The sequence below is a fragment of the Telopea speciosissima genome, unplaced genomic scaffold, assembly GCF_018873765.1.
Source record: "Telopea speciosissima isolate NSW1024214 ecotype Mountain lineage unplaced genomic scaffold, Tspe_v1 Tspe_v1.0070, whole genome shotgun sequence".
Classification (NCBI taxonomy): Eukaryota; Viridiplantae; Streptophyta; class Magnoliopsida; order Proteales; family Proteaceae; genus Telopea; species Telopea speciosissima.
In genome coordinates, this window is record NW_025317406.1 from 125,495 (window position 1) to 138,544 (window position 13,050).

General features: G+C 41.0%; 1 protein-coding gene across 1 annotated transcript in view; it reads left to right on the forward strand.

Annotated features, from left to right (window-relative positions):
* LOC122647513 (L-ascorbate peroxidase 3-like) overlaps positions 1-9,093 on the forward strand; it is a 48,839-nt gene extending 39,746 nt beyond the window's left edge. The window contains exons 5-6 of the mRNA XM_043840904.1: positions 8,800-8,865; positions 8,946-9,093. Coding sequence (XP_043696839.1) covers positions 8,800-8,865; positions 8,946-9,002 — 123 coding nt within the window. The 3' untranslated portion in view covers positions 9,003-9,093. The remainder of the gene's footprint in view (positions 1-8,799; positions 8,866-8,945) is intronic.
* Positions 9,094-13,050: the final 3,957 nt, after the last annotated feature.

Sequence of the window (13,050 nt, forward strand, 5' to 3'; positions counted from 1 at the left end):
TGTCTTTCTACACCAATCAGCATCCTTCAACACTAGAATAGTGTTTGATCCAAATTTGAGGCTCTTCCTCCAAGTATTGGTCAAGATATCAACACTCATTGATTTCAGCATACAAGTGTGCTCACCGAGCGTTTGATGAATTGCCCCTTATAGTTCTCCTTCTCAGTTTGGTGTGACTTTTGAGGGTTTCTTACTTTCCTCCATCATCATTGAAGAGTACTCAGTCAATATTTCAGCCTATCTCATTGGAGATTTCTAGGGGATTTTGTTGTTGCCTTTTTTCAGCAAGTAAGTTCTTGTGTTGCTGCCTTGTTTATTGGAGCATTTCTTGAATCATCATGACTGGCTCAGATGCCTCTTCTGCAACCTCTGGGCAGGATGGACAGTCCCGGACAGACTTCCTTCCACTTTCTGCTCCTATCAAACTCGATGGGACAAATTACCTCAATTGGTCTCGGACCACTTACTAGACCATTGCTGGTCGAGGGCTGGCTGGCCATATGCTTGGGACTAACCCCACGCCAGCTACCATTGGGGCTCCGCAAGAGAAGTGGCTGTCCAATGATGCCATGGTGTTGTCCTACTTGTTGCAATCTATACTACTAGATCTGTCCGACAATTTCATGCTTCTGGAGACAGCCAATCAGATCTGGAGTGCCGCCAAAGAGACTTATGGGCATATTGGGAATGCTGCCCAAGTGTATGAGATTCGCAAAAAGGCTCATGACCATATATATATATATATCTAAAACTCTAATTTAAAACGATAATTATGAATTACAAAGAATCCCAATCGCATGGCCTGGCTTAGGTCAAAATTTGATTCAATAATGAACCAGGCCATTTCATGCGTCTACAATCTGCATCAAAGGGAGAACACTATCCTTTTACATTGGATTAAATCAGCTATTTAGATATGTAATTAATAATTAATGGGCTTATCTAGTCACCTAAGGGATTAGAGTTGGAAAACCTCAAATAAAACCAGAACAGGATAAGAACAATAGCCAGCAATAGAGAAATTCAATTACTTAATAAAAAGCACTGATTGGGAAGAAATTTTGGTCGAAGGCTTAGTTTGACCGGTACAACAAGACTATAAGATAAGATGCAGTTCTGATGGTCAGATTACATGATATGGAGTTTTCCTACTTTGACTAGGAAACTGGAAAACCCAAATAAAGTAGCGGAATCGATGCAAGGGCTTTAGGGTTCAAAGCTGGAATCAATTAAGGAGTTAAATAAAGATTAAGCAGTAAGCAGTATTCAGATTCAGGAAAATAATAAACAGTTTCCGAAAATCCCTAGTTTAAGAAGTTGAACTGAACTAAAGAACTAGTATTCCTGCAATCAATCTGGTTTTGAAAACTAAAAGAGCAGAAACTGAGTAACAAAAAAACAAATTTGTCAAGAGTTGTCGATTAGAGTTTACAGGGTTTCTGGGGGTGTTTTAGTCTTATTTGTATTTCTAGTATATTCCATTGTCTTAACGGTATTTTGGGCAGTTTACTTGTAATTCATTAATGCTGAGATTATAAATAAGATTGCCCCCTCACGATTTACTTCACACAGAAATCGTGAGGGAGTTTAACCCTCTCAATTGATCCATCTCTTCTTCTTCTTCTTCTTTGTTCTTCACTTCTGGTTAGATTTAGGGTTCTGTTCTGTTACATGGTATCAGAGCACTAATTCTGATCAACAGTTCTTTTGTTTTGAAGGCTTCTCCTTCCTCTTGCTCCCTTATCGTGGTCTGCAGCAACCAGATGCTGTATATTCTTGTCTGAACCCTAGTCATACCCTAATGAAGGACTAGGGTTCCATGCTTTGCTGAAGAATGATCGTGTTTTTTGTGTCTGGTGCTGTTCGAGATTTCTGCTGCATGAAGTGATCGATTTCTCAAAACCCTGTGAGAATCGAGTTTCTTTTTTTCCTGGGATTTCTTCTCCATATTTGCTGCTGGTTTGGGGACTTTTATTCCTCATTATTTAGTGATTGTCTACACCAACAATTGATTGTATTTTGGGCTGTTCAGCCTCCTTTCTGAAGTTGTCGATTTTTACCCTAATCTAGGTTTGGGCTGAAATCGATTTTTGGTTTGTCTTCATTATTGTTGGCTGTCCCTGCTCTCTATCTATCCCAGGTATTTTCTAACAATATTATTTGACCTCATGGCTGATTCTAAGCCTCCCACGGACAACTTTAATATTCAGATTACTACAATCAAGCTGAATGGTGCCTCTAACTACCTTCTTTGGTCTCAAGCCTTTGAAGCTTATGTTACTGCTCGTCGGAAGATGTCTTATCTGACTATGACACTGCCAGCCTCTACTGATGACAAATATGACGATTGGAAGGCTGAAAATGCAACCCTTCTTTGCTGGCTTTGGAATAGCATGGAACCATCCATAGCCTCTAATGTTATGTTTCATAAAACTGCCAAGGGTGTTTGGGAAGACTTCAAGGAAAGCTATTCTCAAGATACTAATCTGTCTCGAATTTATGATCTGTATGAGAAATTTTTCTCTTTCAAGCAAGAAGGAAGTCTCTTGGCGAATACTACTGTTCACTGAAGGGAATGTGGGAAGAACTCAATGTGTACCAGCCTATCTCCACTGATGCCTTTGTGATTAAATCCCAACGATCTGAGTTTTTGGTTACTAAGTTTCTCTCTGGATTGGATCCTGATCTTCAATCCGTCAAAAGCCAATTATTGGCTGAGGAGAAGATTCCATCTATGAATGAAGCATATTGTCGAATCCAGAGAGTTGTTTCTCCTTCGGTGGTGAAGTCTGATCTAGCTCCTGTCTCCAAGGATATTTCCGCCCTCTTTATCTCTACTAGAGGGCGTGGTCGTGGTCGTGGTACCTCTTCTCGAGGTCGTGGTTCTGGATCTGGTCGTGGTCGTGGGGCTGTTTTCAATTCTGTTGGTTCCTCCTTTGGTGATGGTGGCTCTCGATGGTGTTCTCATTGTGGTCGTCCTAACCACACTGTTGAAAAATGTTGGCTGAAACATGGCAAACCACAATGGCCACGTGAGCAATTTGCTAATGCTGCAGTCTCTGATGGAGCGGCTGATCCTATGCATCCTCCTGACACTACTCATGGGTCTTCCACTGATGGTGGTAGTTCCTCTAATGACCTGGTTTCTCAACTATTACAACGAGTGCAGCAACGTGAGGCATCCTCCTCTACAACTACAACTGTTCTTGCCCACTCAAGTACATCTACTGCATGTTTCGCCTCCTCATCTTCTCCGTGGGTCATTGACTCCGGTGCCTCTTCTCACATGACTGGTAAGCCCAATTTATTTTCATCTTTTGACACAGTCCGCTGTCCCATCTCAGATTTCTATTGCCGATGGGTCTTTTATACCTGTTACTGGTCATGGGGACATCCCCTTATCTTCTGACCTTTCCTTGTCTAATGTCCTTCATGTACCTAAGTTTCCTCTTAATATTCTCTCTGTTAGTCAATTAACTAAGACTTTGAATTGTTCTATAACCTTTCATCCTTCTCATTGTGTCTTTCAAGCTCTTGCAACAAAGACGACGATTGGTGGCAGACATGAGAAGGGTGGCCTCTATTACTTTGATTTGGCATCTACTTCTACGGCAGCGATTGCTACTTCTTCTGGCATTTCTCCTTTACATTGGCACTATCGGCTAGGACATGCTTCTTTATCCAAGCTGCGCCATCTTGTTCCTAGCTGCAAATCTGTCTCCCGCATTGAGTGTGAAGCTTGTGAGCTTGGCAAGCATCATTGTATTGTTTTTCCTTTGAGTCTAGAGTCTAGGAGTACTTCTTTGTTTCAGTTAGTTCATTCTGATATTTGGGGTCCTTGTAGGGTCAAGAGTCGGTTAGGTTTTTATTATTTTGTTAGTTTTATTGATGATCAGCCTCGTATGGCATGGCTATACCCAAGGAATTAAGTATCGGAGCGTATCGTCTCGGCCGATACGTCTCAGTATCGGTCATGGCCGAGACGAGACAGGTCGAGACGCATCTTTTTTTTTTTAAATGTAAATGTCTCGAATGTATCGGTATGTATCGACCGATACATATCGATACGATACGATACGATTGATACGTATCGATACAGACGAGACATGATTTAAACCATTATTTTATTATTTTTGAAATAACGATACATATCGAGACGTCTCGGTATGTATCGATATGTATCGACCGATACATATTGATACATACCGAGACGTCTCGATACGTATCGGCAACTTAAAAACCACATGGGCCCAAATCTTCTCAAAACAGAAGACTCGAGCAGGATCAGGCTGGCGGAAAAAAAACAGTTCCAGCTTTGAGAAACCATAAAAAAACATCTTTAAACTTGGTTTTTGCCAAAGATTTGTTGAGGGCTTTGATTCCTTTGCCAAAAACGATCCTAAAGGAGGTGAAATCTCATCATTTGCTGCATCTAACAGCCCACATTCGAAATCAAAAGGTGTTCTTGAAGGGCAAGGTAGGTTTTTTGAAAAAAACTTGATTCTTTTGTTTAAATCTTTGATTTTTGGTATTTTTTTTGCTATGATTCAAAGGGAATATGTTAAACTAACTTAGTATTGCATTCTTTGTATACATTTACAAAGATTTGAGTTCAAAATCCATGTTTCTTTGCATTTTTTACCCAAAACCGAAAATTGCTTCTTTAAAATGAATTTTTTTTTTTATTTTCTTCTAAAATTTAAAACAAATGCTAATGTATATAATATATGTACTATATTATGTATAGATCTATCACATTCCAAGAAGATTATATATTTACCCTAAAATCTACCACAATAGTCACTCCTATTGTTGAAGACCCTTACAGACATGACTTTGATCCACCCCGACATTCTTCATGGCAATTGAGTGACTTTACATGTAAGAAATTTCATCTTTTAATCTTTTATAACAATTTCAATGTGCCGCACTTGTCTGGTTATTGATTATTCACAATTCTTAGTATATATGCATGATATATGACACAAATTGCTTGTTTATATTGTTTTTATTGTCCAAAAGTGTATTTCCATGTGTATTTTGATCATTTTCATGTGTTTCTGCACCGATCGATACGTATCTCCGATACGATACGATACGATACGTCTCTTAAAATCGCCTGACCGATACGATACCCGATACCGATACTTAAATCCTTGGCTATACCTCTTGAAGGATAAATCTGAATTTGTTTCTATTTTCAAACAATTTTATAATGAAATTCGTATTCAATTTGGTGTTCATTTAAAAATTTTGCGTACTGATAATGCCCTAGAGATAATTCAACGTGAGGTTTCCTCTTTTTGTTCTGACAATGGCATCATTCATCAAACTAGTTGCTCTTACACACCTCAACAAAATGGTGTGGCAGAGCGCAAAAACCGCCATTTGTTAGACATTACTAGGTCCTTGATGTTTCATATGAATGTTCTTAAACTCTATTGGGCTGATGCACTATTAACCGCTTGTTTCTTGATTAATCGTATGTCTTCCTCTATGCTTAATAATCAAATTCCATTTAATATTGTTTTTCCTGATCTAGCTGTTTTCTCTCTCCCCCCTCGTGTCTTTGGTTGCCAATGTTTTGTTCATGTGCTTTCCCGTGGTCTTGATAAACTATCTCCTAGAGCTATCAAGTGTTTGTTTTTTGGTTATTCTCGTACCCAGAAGGGTTATAGGTGTTTTGATCCCATCTCTCGCCAACAGTTTGTTTCCGCTGATGTTACCTTCTTCGAAAACTCTCCTTATTTTGTTGATTCTTCCATTGGTGTGGATCTTGCTGTTGATACTGGTAGTGTTAATCGTGTTGTGGCTGAACCTGTTCCTCCTCCTATCCCATTAGTTGCAAATCCTAGTCCCACGCAGGTGCAGGTCTACACGCTCGTACCCAACAGCAGCCGCTGCCACTGCCATTTCAACCTATTGAGGCTGCCTCTCCATCGCCACCAGCTGACTCCTTGCCTACGGATCCAATTTTAGACATTGATGATCTCCCTATCGCAAAGAGGAAAGGTACTCGCACTTGCACTCAGACCCCCCTTTACCCATTGGCCAACTATGTTTTTGTTTCTCATCTCCTACTTCATTATCGTGTTTTTGGTGCTGCTTTACGTTCTACCTTTATTCCCAACTCTTATTCGATTGCCTTATCCCACCCTGGGTGGAAAAATGTTATGGATGTGGGGATGGATGCCTTGGTCTCTCGTAAGACTTGGTCATTGGTTGACTTACCGCCTGGTAAGGATCTTGTTAAGTGTCATTAGGTGTACATGATTAAGTACAATCCAGATGGCACTGTGGAGCGGCTCAAGGCCCGTTTAGTTGCCAAGGGGTTTACACAAAACCTATGGGTCGACTACTTCAAAACCTTTTCTCCTGTTGCGAGATTGAATTTTGTCTGCATTTTTCTTTCCTTGGCTGTCAATCTTGATTGGCCTCTCTTTCAGATGGATGTGAAGAATGCCTTCTTATATGGTGATCTATAGGAGGAGGTGTACATGGAGCAACCTCCTGGTTATGTTGTTCAGGGGGAGGATAGTGTCCGGGTTTGTCGCCTTCATAAGGCCATTTATGGACTGAAACAGTCTCCCTGTGCGGGGTTTGATAAATTCAGCAGTGTTGTGGCTGGTTGTGGGTTTTCTCAGTGCTATTCAAATTACTCCATCTTTGTTAGACGTCAAGGGTCTAACATGGTCATCTTAGCAGTTTATGTCGATGACATTATTGCTACTGGTAATGATGCTTCTGGGATTGCACAGGTGAAGACGTATTTACATGATAACTTCCAGATCAAGGATTTGGGTAGCCTCAGGTACTTTCTTGGTATTGAGGTTGTTCGCAGTTCTCGAGGTCTTAGCCTGTCCTAGAGGAAGTATGTTCTTGATGAGACAGGAATGTTGGGTTGCAAACCTATTGATACTCCTATGGATCCACATGTCAAGTTTGGTACTTCTGATGACAAGGAATTTAGTGACCCACATCAATATCGACGCCTGGTCGGTAAACTTATCTACCTTATAGTTACTCGTCCCGATATTTCCTTTGTTGTGGGTGTTGTTAGTCAGTTCATGCAGACACCTAAGCAAGTACATTGGGATGCTGCTTGTTGTATTTTACGCTACCTTAAGGGTGCTCCAGGTAAGGGGCTGGTTTACTGTCGCCATGATCACACTAGCATTATTGGGTTCTCTGATGCTGATTGGGCTAGTTCTGATGGCGATAGAAGATCGACTACAGGTTATTGTACTTTCTTTGGAGGTAATTTGGTCACTTGGAAGAGCAAGAAACAGACCACCGTTGCTCGTTCTAGGGCTGAGGCTGATTACAGAGCTATGGCTCATACAGCTGCAGAGTTGATGTGGGTTCGTTCTTTTGCTCGTGAGCTTGGTTATTCTAGTGATCAGCCCATGGAGATGTATTGTGATAACCAAGCTACCATTTATATTGCCAACAACCCCGTTTTTCATGAACGAACCAAGCACATTGAAGTTGACTATCATTTTGTTCAAGATGCTGTTCAGAATAAGCTAATTACTACTCCCTTTGTTCATTCCCAGTTTCAGCTTGGAGATATGTTTATGAAGGCTTTGTTTCGACCTCAATTCTTGAGTGGTTGTTCCAAGCTGGATCTTGGTGATGTCTACGCTCCAGCTTGAGGGGGAGTGTTAAGAGTTGTCGATTAGAGTTTACGGGGTTTCTGGGGGTGTTTTAGTCTTATTTGTATTTCTAGTATATTCCATTGTCTTAAGGGTATTTTGGGCAGTTTACTTGTAATTTATTAATGCTGAGATTATAAATAAGATTGCCCCCTCACGATTTACTTCACACAGAAATCGTGAGGGAGTTTAACCCTCTCAATCGATCTCTCTCTTCTTCTCTTCTCTTCTCCATCTTCTTCTTCTTCTTCTTCTTTGTTCTTCACTGCTGGTCAGATTTGGGGTTCTGTTCTGTTACAAAATTGATGGCAAGAATTTCCAGAAAGTATATGATTAATAATTCAGCAATTGATCAAGAGTTAAAGCTGAGACTGAAATTCTGACTTGTTTAATGAAGAATCGGTGAAAGATAGGATAGAAAACCAGTTCAGGAATCCACCTAAGCTGGAAGCCTGGAATCCACCAGAATCATACTTACTGAATCCACAGCAGCACTACTCAGAATCCACCGAGTAATCCCTTTTGAATTCACAGGAGAAAGCCTGAAATCCACAGACCCACATAGCAACAAAGCCTCGCATTCACAGGAATCGTGTGGTAGGGCTTAGCCCTATGCTTATATGGAATCTGGACAGACTCAGACTCAACTCAGGAAAGGCCTAAACAAATCCTGATCTGAAAAGGACAGATGAACTGACTGGGAAACCCTCCAATTGATAGCTGTAATGTGGGTTTCCTAATGTAGCTAGGAAATTGACAAACTGAATCAAAACACGACTGGATTTATAGTCACTTAATCCAGCTTGGCTTGACAACTTTATAATAAAACAAAACTAATAAAATAACAGCCCAAACCAAGCCCCATGATTCTGGTTACAAGGAGAATCAAGAACGGAAACTGCAGGACAGAAAAGGAACCAGAAAAATGGTTCAAATCTGGGACAGATTGGAAACTTCAGACTATTTTTGCCTGTTTTCTTCTCTTCTTGTGCTGGTATGGCCTAAATTCTGCATCAGTAATGCTAGTTGTTTAACAGTAGCTTGAATTGATTTTTGTTGCTTATATATAAACATGTGAATGCTAGTATTTCAGTCCATGCATGAACCACTATTGAGCTTATGATTGAATTGATTCCTTTCGCAGCTTGCTGGAGTTGTTGCTGTTGAGGTCACTGGAGGCCCCACCATTGATTTTGTTCCTGGTAGAAAGGTATCGTAGTGTGACATGTCATGGTAAAATGGCTGCTCCAACCCTCTTTTCTTTAGTAACAAGTTTTATATTTGCATCAGGATTCATTGGTTTCTCCCAAAGAAGGGCGGCTTCCCAATGCTAAGAGAGGTTTGTGAATACCATTTTGATATAGTGACATTCATCTGAAGTTTCTAGCTTTCAGCTCGTTCTTTTATTAAGGGTTGTTAAAGATAGTAGGAGTACGGATCAGATGGCCAGCTAGCTGTTTTTCATTTAATGAAAACAGGGACCTTCATCCAGTAAGGTCATAATTCAACCCCGAGTTACCAAAGTCAAATTTTGGGTTGCTATGGGCCCACCATAGTGATAAAGAACTCAATTAAATTCCTAGTCTCCGACTGGACCAAAACTTAGGTTTGGACCCCGTCTCTTTGGTCTGGGTTTCCATATCGGTTTAAGTTGGTCCAACTAAGCATATGCAACTACATCAGTTTTCCGCTCTTAAAAGTACTCGACTCCATTGAGTTAGGTTGTGATGTGAAACATAATGGGAGAATGATGACTTTTGTACCTAGGGATCACAACCAAGCTTTATTTATAATAGGGGAGAGAGTACAAATTACAAGCATGCCCACAAGACAGAATATACTAGAACAAAAGTACCCAACTTGCCCAAATTACAACACTTCCCCTCAAGTTGGTGCATATATATCACACATGCCCAACTTGCACAAAATAGGATGAAACACTTTGCTACTAAGCCCTTTGGTGAAGTCATCAGCCAACTGATCACCCTATTGTACAAAGGGAATACATATGACTCCTTGGTCCAGATTCTCCTTGATAAAATGTCGGTCAATCTCCACATGCTTGGTCCAGTCATGCTGAACTGGATTATGAGCAATGCTAATAGCAGATTTGCTATCACAATACAGCAACATTGGAGAGTGAGTGCTAACATCAAGGTCCTTAAGGAGACTCTTCAACCACAATTCATATATGTCATGGACCATAGTATGGAATTCAGCCTCTGTACTAGACAGAGCAACAACAACTTTTTTTTTTGCTACGCCAAGTCACGATGTTACCTCCTACAAAGGTACAATAGCCAGATTGGACATTCGATCATCTAGAGACCTTACTCAATTGGCATTAATGAAGGCTTCAACACGCTTGTGGCTATAAGGAGAAAAAAAGAACCCCTTTGCTTGGAGCAGATTTCAGATACCTTAGAATACAATACACTACATCTAAGTGAGTAGAATGTGGGTTATGCATATACTGACTCACCAGACTCACAGCATGAGCAATGTTTGGTCGAGTATGGGAGAGAGATATCAACCTTCCTACAAGGTGCAGATATCCTCCTTTGTCAACCGGCTCCCCATCTTGGCCCTTTAGATGAGTGTTAGCCTCAAGAGGAGTATCAACAGGGTAACAACCAAGCATCCCAGTCTCAGATAAAAAGTCTAAGGTATACTTCCTTTGAGAAATTCCCTTAGAAGAACGAGCAACTTCAATCCCAAGGAAGTACTACAATTGCCCCAAGTCTTTGATTCAAACTCTCGTCCTAACTCCTAAGTAGGATTTTAATTTTTCTATTTCAGCTGAGTCACTTCCAGTAAGAACAATATCATCAACATAGACAATGAGAACGGTAATGTGATCACCAAACCGCTTAATAAACAAGGTGTGATTAACATTACTTTGAGTATACCCAGCTGTGACCATGGCCTTGTGAAAACACCCAAACCAAGCTTTAGGGGATTGCTTTAGCCCATATAATGCACACTTCAGTTTGCACATCTTCCCTTGAGTTTCCTTGATTGAGAATCCTTGGGGAACTTCCATATATACCTTCTCTTCAAGTTTGCCATGGAGGAAAGCATTTTTAACATCAAGTTGTTGTAGTACCCAACCCAAATTAAAAGCACATGAGAAGATAACTTTTCGAACGGTGTTCAATTTTGCAACAGGTGCAAAGGTCTCCTGGTAGTCAATCCCATATGTTTGGGTAAACCCTTTTGCAACCAGCCTGGCTTTATACCTATCCACCATTCCATCAACTCTCTATTTCACTGTGTACAGCCATTTGCAGCCCACAAGGCTCTTGCCTGGAGGGAGAGAAACTTAATCCCAAGTATCATTTTTTTCCAAGGGCCCTCATCTCCTCTATCATAGCCTCTTTCCATCTCGAATCTGCCATTGCATCCTGCCAAAATTGGAGAACAAAAATAGAAGACAAGGAAGACACAAATGTACGATAGGAAGGAGTAAGGGGATCATAAGATACAACATGAGAAGTAGGGCAAATTCAAAGAGTCAACACCACTAAGAGAGGGAAGATTACCAAGTTGTGATGAGGTAATGGGCGGCCCTGGATCTGAGGGAAGCGATTGGCTAAGTGGAGCAGTGGTAGTTGTAATATCTGCTGAATCTTTGTGAGACCGAGAGCGAGTAAAAACATGCAATGGTATAACACTTGGTACATTGTCAATACTCGGTTGCTACCCTTGCACAGAAGGGTGTACATCAAGCTCAGGAAGGGACAATGAGGGGCTGTCAAGAGGAAAAATCATCGGCACATCGTCACTAGAAAGCTCCCTCTGAAGAGGTACCGAGGAAGAAGAATAGGCAGTAGACTCGTGAAACACGACATCCATAGTGACAACGCACAACGAGAAGGCGTATGATAGTACTAATAGCCCTTCTAAGTGGCAAAATAGCCAACGAAAATGCATCAGAGCCCTCGAGGGTCAAGTTTACTTGCAAGGCGGTGATTGCATGCAAAACACTCACAACCAAAGATACACAGAGGGAGAGTAAAAGAGGACCAGTGGTGGGGAACATCCAAAGGTGACCGGGAACCAAGCACACGAGAAGGCATGCCGTTGATTAGGTAAGCAGCAGTACTGACAGCTTTACTCCAATAGTGCTTAGGGACATGCATCTCAAACATTAGAGCACTTACGACCTCCAACAGGTAGTGGTTTTTACATTCTACGACACAGTTTTGGGCAGAGTATCCATACAACTAGTCTGATGAATGATGCCTGCAACAAGAAGATAAGACTGAAAAGAACCCACAATATTCCCAATCATTATCACTATAGAGACCTTAACAACAACATTAAACTGAGTTTTAAGAATACAATGAAAAAGCTGGAAACAATGAAATAGTTCACTCTTATGATGCATCAAATATACCCAAGTAGCACGAGAATGACAGTCAATAAAAGTCACAAAATAACGATAACCATAAATAGACGCACATCGAGAAGGGCCCCAAATATCAGAGTGAATTAAAACTAATGGTTCGGTACTCATTCTCTGAAAGAGGGTAACAACACAAGTTTGCTTGGCAAAGACACAAGCATCACAAAAGAAGTCATTAGGATTACACTTCTGATATAGACTAGAAAAAACAAGAGATATAGTCCTAAGAGGTGGGTGGCCTAAACGTTGATGCCACTGATGTTACTCTGTAAAGCGGAAGCAAAAGCAGACAAATGATAAATCCAACTGATGAGCCTGTGGAGCAAGAATTGAAGCCTGTAGGGGCACTTTCCTCGAGTAGATATAGATCACCGCTTAATCTACCACTGCCAATCATTTGCCCCGTCTCCAAGTCCTAAAACACACAGTGAGATGGAAAAAAGATGACCTTACAGTTTAAGTCCCGAGTAATACTACTAATAGAAAGAAGATTAGTAGAAAAATTTGGCATATGGAGGACAGATAATAATGGTAGAGAGGTAAAGCGGGAAATGGAGCCTTTCCCAGAAACTAAAGACAGAGAACCATCAGCAACCTGAACACGTTTCTTATATGAATCGGGGAAAAAGTAGAAAACTGACTAGAAGAGCCAGTCACATGGTCTGTGGCACTGGAGTCAATTAACCAAGATGAGGTAAGAGTAGAAGTACAATGACTAACAAAAGGAATACCTGAGTGCACAAAGTTGGAGACAGAAGAGGTCGAACCAGAGGTGGTAGAGGGAGCAGGAGACAGAACTGATGAAGAGGTAATGTTCAGCATGGACATCATGCGGCGGAGAAGGAGCATCTCATCCGGCGAAAACTGGCCCTCGGTAGGTGCAGGATGAGTCATCTCAGTATGGTGAGCATGAGCCAGATCAGAACCACCACATCCACGTCCACCTATAGCAGTGGAGGTGGGATGGTCGTGTAACTTCCAACAGTA